Below are 13,512 nucleotides of genomic sequence, written 5' to 3' on the forward strand. Positions count from 1 at the left end.
TCGGCAGCTAATTTCCAGTCCGCCTTAGTAGGCCTTCTAGGATAATCTACCTCTACCGGAGGATTATTGTCAATAGATGAGCCGGGGAAATGTGCCTTGTTGAGCATTATTAAGCTTTCCTCCAGGGTTTCCACATACGTTTCGTCCTCTTTCTTCAAGAGGCCGACCTGATTCACAATACGATCCTTAGTCAGGAGCTGAGGTGCAAAGCTGTCTCGCCTCCTCGTGGTGCACCCTGGGTAACGCTGAATGAGCAGCAACATCGAACGGCCAGACCATCTTTCAGATCTCCTGGCGAACACATTGCAATACAACCATGCAACAAACAAAAAACGGTTCTTCTCAGAATCATCTGACAATTGGACCAACAATCCGAGTATGCCAAATAAACATTGAAGGTATTAGCAGAAGCAAGAGCGAATACATCAGCAAGCTCCTTGCAAAACATAGCATTGACATAGCCACAGTTCAGGAAACACACACTGCTGGTGAATTACAACTGAACAACCGAGGTCAAATTCCAGGATATAGATTGGTAGCCTCACTTAATCACCCACAATACGGAATTGCTACCTATTGTAGAACAGATATAAAAAATGTTAGCACCGTACATTCTTGCTTATCCCAAGAACTCTTCATACTGGCAACCGTAATAGACAAGATCACAATAGTTAATATATATAAACCACCAAACGCAATATGGCCACCAGAAGTGCTTCCCTCATTCCCGCATCCATCAATATATACGGGAGACTTCAATAGTCATCACACTACATGGGGCTATAACCAGTGTAATCTCCAAGGCAAACAAGTGATTGAATGGGCGGAGCTCAAGCATCTTAGACTTCTTCATGATGCAAAACAGAAGCCTACCTTTTTTTCCGCTAGATGGCAGAAAGGCTACAACCCAGATCTTACATTTATATCCACCAAAGATGACTGCCATAATCATGCAACTAGAGAAGTTCTTGATAATTTCCCAAAATCGCAGCATAGGCCGGTGATAACAACTATGGGCATCACTATTCCCATTATAAACTCAATTCCTCTGCCTAGATGGAACTTTCGTAAGGCAAACTGGAATAAGTACCAAGCACAATTGGAGAAAGATATCAGATATATTGAGCCTAAGGTAGAAAACTACGGAAGATTCGCCAAACTTATAATTAGCTGTGCTAAAAAACATGTTCCACGTGGCCTAACCAAATCCTACATCCCATGCTGGACCGAAGAATGCAAAGACCTATATGATCAATATGAGCAAACCAGAGACCCAGATCTAGGGGAACAACTTCTAGAGTCTCTAAATTCTGCAAGAACTACCAGGTGGAGGGAAACTCTCGAAAACCTTAACTTCACGCATAGCAGTCGCACTGCCTGGAACCTGCTCAGAAAACTGGACACAGGCGCTAGTATCCCAACAACTAACTCTTCATTACCAAATCCAGAAGATATAGCGAAACGCATTGCGCAAATCTCCAAACCAGTCATAGAAAAGGCTCATAAAAGAGAAGTACGATATCAGCTCAAAAAGATCAAAACTACATCTCAACAAAGCCTACCCATCATGAGGCAAATAGAGACCGAGGAACTTTTCAACGCTCTAGACTTAATTAAGTGGCGCAAAGCTGCAGGAGTTGACAAACTATATCCTGAGTTCATAAAACACATTGGTCCAAAAACTCGAAAGTGGCTCCTCGACTTCTTCAACCAGATAATGACGACGCAAAAGCTCCCCAAACTATTCAAGCAAAGCAAAGTCATCGCAATCTGTAAATCAGGCAAAGATGCTTCATTGCCCGAGAGTTACAGACCAATCGCCCTTTTAAGTGTCTGCTATAAGACCTTTGAGAGGATAATCTACGCGAGACTTTTGCACTCTGTAAGCGAAAATATTCCCGTAGAACAAGCTGGATTTATGCCAGGAAGGAACTGCAGTGATCAAGTTCTTTCTCTAACCACATTTATTGAAAATGGCTTCCAAAAGAAAATCAAAACGGCAGTAGCATTCATTGATCTGACTTGTGCTTACGACACGGTTTGGAAAGAAGGACTACTACTAAAATTGTACCAGATGGTACCATGCCAATCATTTAATAAGCTAATAAATCAAATGCAGTGTGACAGATTATTCCAAGTTAGCGTTAATGGGAAAACTAGTAAATACAGAAGTTTACAGAATGGGTTACCCTAAGGATCGGTTCTATCGCCGCTCCTGTTTAACATTTACACCTCATCCCAACAACTAACTCTTCATTACCAAATCCAGAAGATATAGCGAAACGCATTGCGCAAATCTCCAAACCAGTCATAGAAAAGGCTCATAAAAGAGAAGTACGATATCAGCTCAAAAAGATCAAAACTGCATCTCAACAAAGCCTACCCATCATGAGGCAAATAGAGACCGAGGAACTTTTCAACGCTCTAGACTTAATTAAGTGCCGCAAAGCTGCAGGAGTCGACAAAATATATCCTGAGTTCATAAAACACATTGGTCCAAAAACTCGAAAGTGGCTCCTCGACTTCTTCAACCAGATAATGACGACGCAAAAGCTCCCCAAACTATTCAAGCAAAGCAAAGTCATCGCAATCTGTAAATCAGGCAAAGATGCTTCATTGCCCGAGAGTTACAGACCAATCGCCCTTTTAAGTGTCTGCTATAAGACCTTTGAGAGGATAATCTACGCGAGACTTTTGCACTATGTAAGCGAAAATATTCCCGTAGAACAAGCTGGATTTATGCCAGGAAGGAACTGCAGTGATCAAGTTCTTTCTCTAACCACATTTATTGAAAATGGCTTCCAAAAGAAAATCAAAACGGCAGTAGCATTCATTGATCTGACTTGTGCTTACGACACGGTTTGGAAAGAAGGACTACTACTAAAATTGTACCAGATGGTACCATGCCAATCATTTAATAAGCTAATAAATCAAATGCAGTGTGACAGATTATTCCAAGTTAGCGTTAATGGGAAAACTAGTAAATACAGAAGTTTACAGAATGGGTTACCCCAAGGATCGGTTCTATCGCCGCTCCTGTTTAACATTTACACCTCAGACGCTCCCACTACAATCTCACGCAAGTTTATTTATGCAGATGACATGGCTTTAGGCATACAAGAAAGAAACATCGAGAACGCCCAAGCTATCCTAGAAAGCGACTTACATACTATTAACACATATTTTAAAAAATGGGGCCTTCAGCCAAATCCCACAAAAACAGAAGTTACTGCCTTCCATCTAAATAACCGGGAAGTGAACTACAGACTAAACATAGAAAGCGAAGGGGTTACCCTAAAACATAACCCAAATCCAAAATATCTCGGTGTAACACTGGATCGTACTCTAACTTTCATGGAACACTTATATAAAACTGCAGCTAAGGTAAAAACTCGCAATAATATCATTCACAAGCTTGCAAACACCTCTTGGGGAGCCAATGCAGACACAATCAGGACAAGCGCTCTTGCATTGCACAACTAAATCAGACAATGAGGTATATTACGGGGACCATAAAAAGCACACCAACTCAGTGGCTTCCAGTTCTAAGCAACATTGCACCAACCAAAACACGACGGTTAGCTGCCCTTAAATCACAATACCAGAAATGTCAAAAGAATCCCTCATTGCCAATAAATACCGACATAGATCAGTTAAACCAGGGCCAATTGCGGCTGAGATCTCGAAACCCGCCAACAAGAACAGCAAAAAAATCTTCCAAACAATTTCACAATCGATGAGCATTGGATAAGCGAATGGAACGAAGAAGTGAACAATGCACACCTAATAGGAAATCCCACAGTCAAACTCAACGGTTTCTCTCTTCCGCGCCGAGAATGGTGTAATCTGAACCGAATCAGGACAGGTCATGGAGTGTGCAATAAATCACTTAACCAATGGGGCATCGCAGACAGTCCGCTATGTGACAAATGCAATGCTGCTGAACAAACAGTCCACCACATTACACAAGAATGTCCAGCCACACGATTCAAAGGAAACTTAATCGAAATCCACGAACTAACTCCTGAGGCATTGGAATGGCTCCACAGTAGCAATATCCGCCTTTAATGTTTTCATTTATATTCTTACAATCTATTGTATGTTTTAGCAATGTGTAAAGTTCATACGAATATATATATATATATATATATATATATATATATATATATATATATATATATATATATATATAGTCAGGAGCTTGTGTATTCTGGAGCATGTGGGAGCCTGCTCGACATCCTCGCAGAACTTTCGCCACGAGTCTCTTTTGGCTTTTCGGATCTGCTTATTATACTGCCCTCCTAAGGAAAACCACCGTAACTGCAGTACTTATAAAAATGAGTAAATGGACTTCAAAGCATCTGAAACTTTTAAAAGGTGCTAAAATTGTTACAACAATGCGGTTAGAAACGATTTTACTTTATATCAATAAGTCTGTAAATAAGCTGTGTTTTTCAAAAAAGGAGCAGTAATTTATCCTAATTTTATGCCTATTATGGCACATACTGGGAAAAAAATTGTAAGTAATATTAGGAATTGCTAAGTAAAACTACAGCATCTACAGATATTATGTATATGCGGTGCTTTTTCTTAGCATAATGTTACAGAAAATATAATTAAACAACAAAATTAGTTTTTTGAATAATTTATTAAATCTACATATTTAATAATAAAAAAACACATTTATTATACCGAATAAATATACAAAGAAATTATTTTATTAATTCTTATCTTCCTCAAGGTATTGCCAAAATTGTAACCTATTTGAAGTCATTATGGTTTTGAGATTTTAAATAAGGGTTTCTTTTTTATTTTTTGATACTCCAAAAGAAGATGTAAATTCCTGAGGGCTGGGAAGTTTTTTATTTAAAACCTTATTTTGAAGAAAATTCATTTTAAACATACTATCGGATTTATTTGTGTACTTGTACTTAAGAGAAAATGATCCCCGGTTTGCAACAATTTCTGTTATTTTCGCAAAGTAAGAACGTGGCTCTATTTTTTTAATTTTGCTTGTGACGCGAAATCTTGCCACTTAAAAATCTGTATACTGCATTGTTTTTATTGTAACCTATTTTGAATTTGCATTTCCAACAACTGCCACAAAATCATTTAAATCATAGTTTTTTTAAGATAGTTCCATCTGATGGTGGAAGCTATCGGCGGACATGACTACCAGTTTACTTCTGTTAGACATCTTCCTGTAAAGAATATTGTTTATTAGTTGTACCGGGTGTCCCAATAAGAATGGCTCTCGGCCATATCTCAGGAACCGTTTATAGTAGAGCTTTGAAATAAAAAATTTTATAACAAAAGTTGCCTCAGGAAAAGCCTGGAAATTATTTTCATAATTGTGGGACCACCGCTAGAGGGCGTAATTGAATATCAAAAATTAAAAAATCTAAATTTTACAATATTTTCCTAATGAAGGGGCACTGGAAATCCGATCGTCGTATTCTTCATAAAATTCTACGCATATTTGATTTGACAAGTTTAGGTCTACCTTTGGAAATAAGAGGTGGGGGTGAGTGGGAACCTTGTTATGAAAAACTGGCTGTAAGTCCGGTTCTGCTTAATCAAATTTTGCAAGCTTGGTCTTGTTGAAGACAGATCTTTTTCGTCAATGTAAAAGTTATGATTTCGAACCAACTTACTGAGTAATATGCCAGCTAGAAGGCGTTATTTAATTTTTTTCAGAAATATAGTGTTCCTTGGAAAATATTAAATACAAACATGCATTTTTAATACCATATTACAAAATTAGACAAAATTAGCAACAGAATAGCTAAAACCGCATGTTAATACCTTTTTTCTATCTCGAGATATCTTACAAAACGTGCAAATTTAAAAACATAACTGTTACTGTCACCCGTAAACGAAATAATTCATTAAAAGTAGTGTGCTATGGAAACAACAAAGAAATATTTTCCAGCTGTCAATGTATATTAGGTCTTTTCGACGCTTCTCATTTGTTTCGAGCCTCGTTCATATCTCGTATATTAATATTATACACGGCTTATACGGCATATGACAGAGGCTCGAAACAAATGAGAAGCGTTGAAAAGCCCTATTGCAAAGAAATAAAAACAACTATTTAGTGATGACATAAACGTTCAAATTTTTGCCCATCATTTTCGTTGCAAACATTTACTCTTTCAAGAGTAGATTGAACAGAAGTCTCAATTTCTGCTCTCGATATGCTTTGAATGGCGTTTAGTATTCTCTGGATAATGTATTCTAGAGTAGTGTATGATGGGCAACAATTTGAATATTTAGGTCGTCACTAAGTAGTTCTTTTTGTTCTGTGTTATATTTAATTTTAATAGTATTGTTTCTCTTTATATTGTTGTTTTAATTAATTATATTTTTATACGTTGACATCTGGAAAATGTTATTTTGTTTTTTTCCACAGCACACTACTTTTCATTAACTTAGTTTACCGGTGATAGTAACAGTTATGTATAAAATTTACACGTTTCTCGAGATATCTTAAGATAGACAAAAGGTATCGACATGCAGTTTTCGCTATTCTATTGCTAATTTAATCTAATTTTATAAAGTATGATTAAAAATGCATACTTGTATTTAATATTTTCCAAATAAAACTAGATTTCTGAAAAAAATTAAATAACGCCTCCCAGCTGGCTTATTACTTATTAGGATGGTTCAAAATTATCACGCTTACATTGAAGAAAAAGATCTGTCTTCAACAAGACCCAGTTTTCAAAATTTGATTTAGCAGAACCGGACTTACAGCCATTTTTTCATAAGAAGGTTCCCACTCACCCCCACCTCTTATTTGCAAAGCTAGAGTTAAACTTGTTAAATCAAATATGCGCAGAATTTGATGAAGAATACAATAATCGGATTTCCAGTGCCCCTTCATTAGGAAAATTTTGTAAAATTTAGATTTTTTTATTTTTGATATTCAATTACGCCCTCTAGCGGTGGACCCACAATTATGAAAATAATTTCCAGGCTTTTCCTGAGGCAACTTTTGTTATAAAATTTTTTATTTCAAAGCTCTACTATAAACCGTTCCTGAGATATGGCCGAGAGCCATTCTTATTGGGACACCCGGTACATACACGCAGATTTTAAATACCATACCACCCGCATTTAAAAAGGAGTACTTTCGGTGAATTAAATTATTAGGTTGTTTTACAGAAATAAACATAAATTCAATGAATATGACTAAAACATCTTAATTTTTTTTAACTTATGTACCTACAAATAACTTGAAAAAAGTATTTAGGCTAATTTTTTTTAATCTTGGCTACTTACCCTACTTCCTTTTTAACATTAAAAATTTTACGTTGTTTCTTAATACATTTTGCAGACACAAACTAACAACCGCTCCATACACAAGTTGAGAAAAAATTAATAAATTGATAAACCGCGCCAATTACGTAGCAAAAACACCGCAATTGGGTATTGCTTAGAATAAACACAGTAACTGCAGACTCCGACAAGTATATGCAGGGTTTTACCTAAGTAATATTATAGTTGCGGGGTTTTTCCTTAGCTACACGCATGTTTTTGTAGATGCTAGGTTTAGTATTTCTTTCAGAATATATAGTTGGGGTTGTAAATACTGTACTTTTCTTAAAAAATCATATCATGTAATATAAACCGTCTAGATAAAATTTTCGCTCCTAACTCAATTTTCATAATTTTTGCATATACGGTGTTTTTCCTAAGGACGGTAGTATACTGCGTCAGTTTTTCTCTATAAATGGACCACTCCTGGTTGAATTTGGCTTTATTGAATAGCCTTCTTACATCTGCCCTAAGCTTTTGTAAGTGTTCATTCCACCAGGGTGTGTTTTTCTTTCCTTTCTTTTCTCTCTCTGGACAATTCTCCTGGTAAGGGGCCAGAACAGCTCCGCTCACCGTTTCAACTGCCAGTTCGAGATCTTCCCTATCTCTTATGGTGCCGATTCCTCCCTCGAGAGACTTCTCGAGTGAGCCTCTATAGCCTTCCCAATCCGTCTCTCTCGGGTTCCTGAATCTTGCCACCATTCGAATCGAAGTAGTTAAATCGAATCGAATGTGCCTATGGTCGGAACATGAAGGTTCCTCTGACACATGCCAATTCTTTATAGTATCATACGTTTTTTCACTGCAAAGTGTTACATCTAAGACTTCTCTGCGCGTGGCCGTAACGAAGGTAGGTTTATTTCCTATATTGGCTATTTCTAAACCCATGCTTAAGATGAACTGTAGTAAAGACTCACCTCGACTATTGATGTTCGTACTCCCCCATGCCAGATGGTGGGCATTGGCATCACATCCCAGTATTAGATGAAGGTTCTCCCTTCGACTGTAGGTTATAACGTCCTCTACTATGCCTGGGCGGAAGACCTTCTCTCCAGCGAAGTAGGCAGAACAGACCAACCATCTTTTACTACCTTTCTCGGTGGAAGCGGTTAGAATACCTGTAACAAAGTCTCCACAGCAAAGATCCGGAATCAGTGTACAGTTTACTTCGTTGCCATATACAATGCATGCTCGAGGTGTCTCTCCTTTCGCATCGTATAGTAACTTACCTTGTTGCGGCTTCAAGCCTGCAACTCTCCCTCCGTGGAGCCATGGTTCCTGCAGTAGGGCCAAGTCCAGGCCTTCCATATCAAACCTTCTGCACAAAACCGCCGACGCAGATTTGGCATGATGTAGGTTGACCTGCAGGATCTTTATTCTGCCTTCCTCTAAATTGAAGGCTATCTTTCGGGTTTTCCCGTGTCCTCTATCCCTTCCATGGGAGAGACCACCCGCTCAGTGGCTTCTAGCCTTCTGGGCGGGTTTGTAGCACTCCCCTGCAAGTCGGTGCGGACTTCTTCCGGGATTCTTCCTTCTTTTGCTCCTTCCCTTGACTTATCATCCTTAGGGGGAGCCTTGCTTTTGGTCGAAGTCGTAACTTTCTTTGGCGCTACTTTAGAGCTTTGCGCCTCTGAAGGTTTGACTTCTTTTCTTTTTTGCTTAGACTTAACTGCCGAGGTTGTGGCAGTTACGCCTTGCAACCCCGATGGTCCGGCCTCTGCAACCTTCTCAATGTGCCCATCATCCTTGACACGGAATTTAATTCTTCCTATGCCAAAGTAAGGACACATTTCAAGTTTTTTGAGTTCCTCAAAGGACTCTTTGTCCATTGAGAGGACCCATACCTGCCCTTTTTCTGCAGATGTTTTGCCTAAAACGGTCCATAAAAGAGTGTTGAGCTTTCGGTTGCTGACCCTTAATCGAGTCAGCACACTTTCCGCCTCCAACCTCTTTCCGTCCTCGTCTGGGATGTAGACAGTGCAAAAACACAGCCTGTCGACTTCACTCTCGTCCTTAGCCTGGAGGTTTGCACCTTCCCAAGGCTTTAGAGTGGGAGTAGTGTCGATGAGCCATTGTGCGCTTGCACTATCCGCGCACGTCATTACCAGGTAACTGGGTTTAAACGTACTCTTTAGCAGCCTGATTTGCGGCCCTCCTTCTGGCGTTCTCTCCAAAGCCTCCAAGATGGATGTTTGCACTGCCTTAAGCTTTGTGGGTTCCATCTTGACTTCGGGGAAGCCATCACATACTACCGCCACCTTTGCCGAGCAAAGGGCTTGTGTGAAAGTCATTTCTGACTTTCTCGGCCTCTTTTTGACTGCCGCTGGCGGCGTACTGTGGTTCGACCTTTGTCGTTTCTTTGTAGGCTTTTGCGTAGCCATTTCCAGCGTTTGCTCCGCATTCTCTTTAGACTTAGGGGGACTGTCCTCCTGTCGTCCAAGGACCTTGGTGAAATTGGCCTTGATCACCGAGCGTTTGGCTTCAATGCAATCCTGGCCTTTTCCCACCAGGTCCTTTACCTTCTTCTTGGAGGCCCCAGCCAGCCTGGCCTGAATGACCTCCTCGTCTGTCATCAGATCCACCTCCTCTAAGGAGGTGACTCTGAGTGCCTTCCTTGTGGTCGGCTTCGCTATCTGCGTAGTAGTGCCTTCAGGGCTTTCTACTACGGGTTGTTCGGGAATATTGGTTTCCATATTTTTGTCCATATTGTTCCCACGAGTAGCTAGGGAATTGCAGTCCACTCCACCAGAGCCCCGCATGCCGGAGTAAGGCTAATTACTGTGAGGTGTCGCCTGGTTCCTCGCAGGAATCGCTCTCGACCAACTACGCATGGCCATTCATCCTTCGCCGCGATGTCTTCCAGCTTAGATTGTGGATTTTCTTAAAGCTGATTTTCTCCATCTGGACTGTTCTGTCTGGGTTACCATTCCATAGCCAAAAGGTCCCCGTTTTGTGGCGCCGGGAATTCGCCATTCATCCCCCCTGTAACTTCCTGTTTCCTGTTCTTCATTAGTAACGATAAAGTCATTAGTTTCCGAGATAATTGATGGTGAAACTAAAATGGCATAACTATTTATATTAATTAAATGTGTTGTGTTCCTTCATTTTTAACTTCAAATATCTCGAAAACTAAGAATGTTATCGTTACGAATGATTATCATGAATAGTATTTACAATAATGATAATTATTGATATAATCAATATTATTTACATGAAAAGTATTGGAGAATCTAAAAATTATGCTAAAATAGCAATTCCGTCAGTGGCGTAAAATTTGAGAAGGGTCAACCGTTCACTTTCCCCTGTCGTAAGCCTCTGGTAGTAACGAGAAACGTTTTTTTCACATAATTTATAACCTTATGGGCAAGTATCATAAGGATATGTCAAGTACTTTTAACGTATGTACTGTAATTTTTAAATTTTTAAATCAAACATCCTTTAACTCAGTAAGGAGCCACGTTTTATTTAAGTGATTTGGGTTAAATATTAACCATTTGTAGACTAAATTATGTTAAAAAAATGTTTCTGGCAACTACCAGAGGCGTACGACAGGGCAAATTGAATGCTTGACCCTTCCCACATTCTACGCCACTGGCAAAATTACTATTTTAGTGCAATTTTTCGATTCTCCAATACTTTCTATGTAAATAATGTAGTCTTCTAATGATAAAATCATTAGTTTTAACTTCAAATATCTCGAAAAATAATGACTTTACCGGTACAAATGAAGAGTATGTTATTTACATAGAAATTATTGCAGAGACTCAAAATTATTATAAAATAGCAATTCTGACAGTGGCGTAAAATTTGGAAAGAGTTATCCATTCACTATACCCTGTCGTACGCGTCTGTTTATCATAATTTCGTAGGGTGTATAGTACCTACATTTTCTGCCAAGTATGACGAGGATATTTCAAATAGTTTTAAAGTATTGGGTAGAAATAGTTATTACATTTTTAGATAAAACACCCTGTAACTCAGTAACGAGCCACAAAGTGATTTGGGTTAAATATTAAAATTTTAAAGTCTGGAATCTACAACTCAGAGATTGGACATTCTTAATGTAATATGATCATAATATAATATGATCTATTAAATTATGTAAAATCGTTTGATGATGATAATGTGCTTCAATTATTTTTAATTTCAGGTCTGATTATATCTAGTTTGGTAATAACTGTAATGCCTCAAAATACTACAGACAAATCAAAAGAAGCAATTTTGCCGTCCATTATATTTCCCTTATGTAATATTGTTTCCATGGCTTTTAGTATTAGTCTTGCCTCTACTATATTTGCCGATATTTGGCAGGGAATAGTATTTTGGTCCCTAGCAGGTGAGTACTATTTTAAGTATCAGATTAATAATACCTGTTTTTTTTTTTCTATACTTGAAAAAGTTATTGAATATAGCTCTAAGGTCTATCGAAAGCTAATGTCAAAATCAGATATTACTAATATCAGTCTCCCTTTTTTTCTAACAATTTATTATTCACTTACAATTAGTAAAAACGACTCCAATGTTTAAAAGATTTGTTTCCGATAACATTTTATTTGTTTTCATACAAAACAGATTAGTAGTTAAGTAATTCATTATTAGTCTAAGAGCTAGTGAACCCTCCGACAAACGGTCGTCCTGTAAGGCCAGAAATTTTTCTAGTGATAATTCATAGCACACCAAGGCTAAAAACCATGACCTGGCAGGCCTCAGTGGTGCACGTGTATCTACCAGGTGAATCGAAAAGTGCAAATTTAGGGGGTAAAATAAACTTTCTCCTGTAAGGTTTAAATTTAAGTATGTGTTTGAGTAAGTCATTTAGAAGAAATGTGTACAATGGCAGGCGATTCTGAAGAGCATAAGACCTTGCTAGGCGAGGGGAAAGATTAGGGGTTTTTTATAAAATTATTATTTTTGCATCGAACAAATTTGTTTTAGATTTTTTTAATCATGCCAAACAGAAAACGTCTTTAGTGATTTTTCACTTAAGTTAATAGTTTTTGTTATATAAGCGATTGAAAATTTTGAAAATTGCGAAATCGGCCATTTTTACCTTAAATCGGACATTTTTCTAAAAATTTCAATGTTGCCAAGGTACGTAGATATTCTTTAAACATTTATTGATGAAACTCCGAAGAGTTTTTTGCAATAAAATATCGAGAACCCCTTTGTTTTTTTAATTGCTAATCAAGCGGTTGCGACACTGTAGTATAAGTGAGGACGTTTGAGTTTGCATAAATTTATTATCTCGAGAATGGGCAAATTTCAAGAGAAATCCTCAAACAGGTCGATTTTTATTTTTGAATTAGGACTTTTTGACATATATATAATACTAGTGCCGTCATCCATCTGGACGTGATGACGTAATCGATGATTTTTTTTAAATAAGAGTAGGGGTTGTGTGATAGCTCTTTTGAAAGGTTATTTAATTCTCTATTCAGTAATATAAACATTAACATAATTATTTATACAGGGTGTACAAAAAATTTTTTTCTTCTATTTGACAAATTTAATCAAAGTTAATGTAATAAAAAATTTTTTTTTGTACACCCTGTATAAATAATTATGTTAATGTTTATATTAGTGAATAGAAAATTCAATAACCTTGCAAATGAGCTGTCGATTACGTCATCACGCTCAGATGGATGACGTCACTAGTATTGTGTATATGCCAAAAAGTCCTAATTTAAAAATAAAAATCGACCTGTCTGAGGATTTCTCTTGAAATTTGTTTATTCTCGAGATAATGAATTTATGCAAACTCAAACGTCCTCACTTATACTACAGTGTCGCACCCGCTTGATTAGCAATTAAAAAAACAAAGGGGTTTTCGATATTTTATTGCAAAAAACTCTTCGGGATTTCATCAATCAATGTTTAAAGAATATCTACGTATTTTGGCAACATTGAAATTTTTAGATAAATGTCTAATTTAGGGTTAAAAATGGCCGATTTCGCAATTTTCAAAATTTTCAATCGCTTATATAACAAAAACTATTAACTTAAGAGAAAAATTACTAAAGAAGTTTTCTGTTTGGAATGATTGAAAAAACCTAAAAAAAATTTGTTCGATGCAAAAAGAATAATTTTAGGAAAAACCCCTAATCTTTCCCCTCGTCTGGCAAGGTCTTATGCTCTTCAGAATCGCCTGTCATTGTACTCATTTCTTCTAAATGACTTACTCAAACACATACT

The 13,512-nt window shown here is 37.6% G+C and overlaps 1 protein-coding gene across 1 annotated transcript in view; it reads left to right on the top strand.

Annotated features, from left to right (window-relative positions):
* The window catches only part of LOC114332084 (probable cationic amino acid transporter), a 208,813-nt gene that overhangs the window by 179,369 nt on the left and 15,932 nt on the right, over nucleotides 1–13,512 (top strand). The window contains exon 11 of the mRNA XM_050652864.1: nucleotides 11,471–11,656. Within this exon, the coding sequence (XP_050508821.1) occupies nucleotides 11,471–11,656 (186 nt within the window). The remainder of the gene's footprint in view (nucleotides 1–11,470; nucleotides 11,657–13,512) is intronic.

Source organism: Diabrotica virgifera, chromosome 6 (assembly GCF_917563875.1).
Source record: "Diabrotica virgifera virgifera chromosome 6, PGI_DIABVI_V3a".
Classification (NCBI taxonomy): domain Eukaryota; kingdom Metazoa; phylum Arthropoda; class Insecta; order Coleoptera; family Chrysomelidae; genus Diabrotica; species Diabrotica virgifera.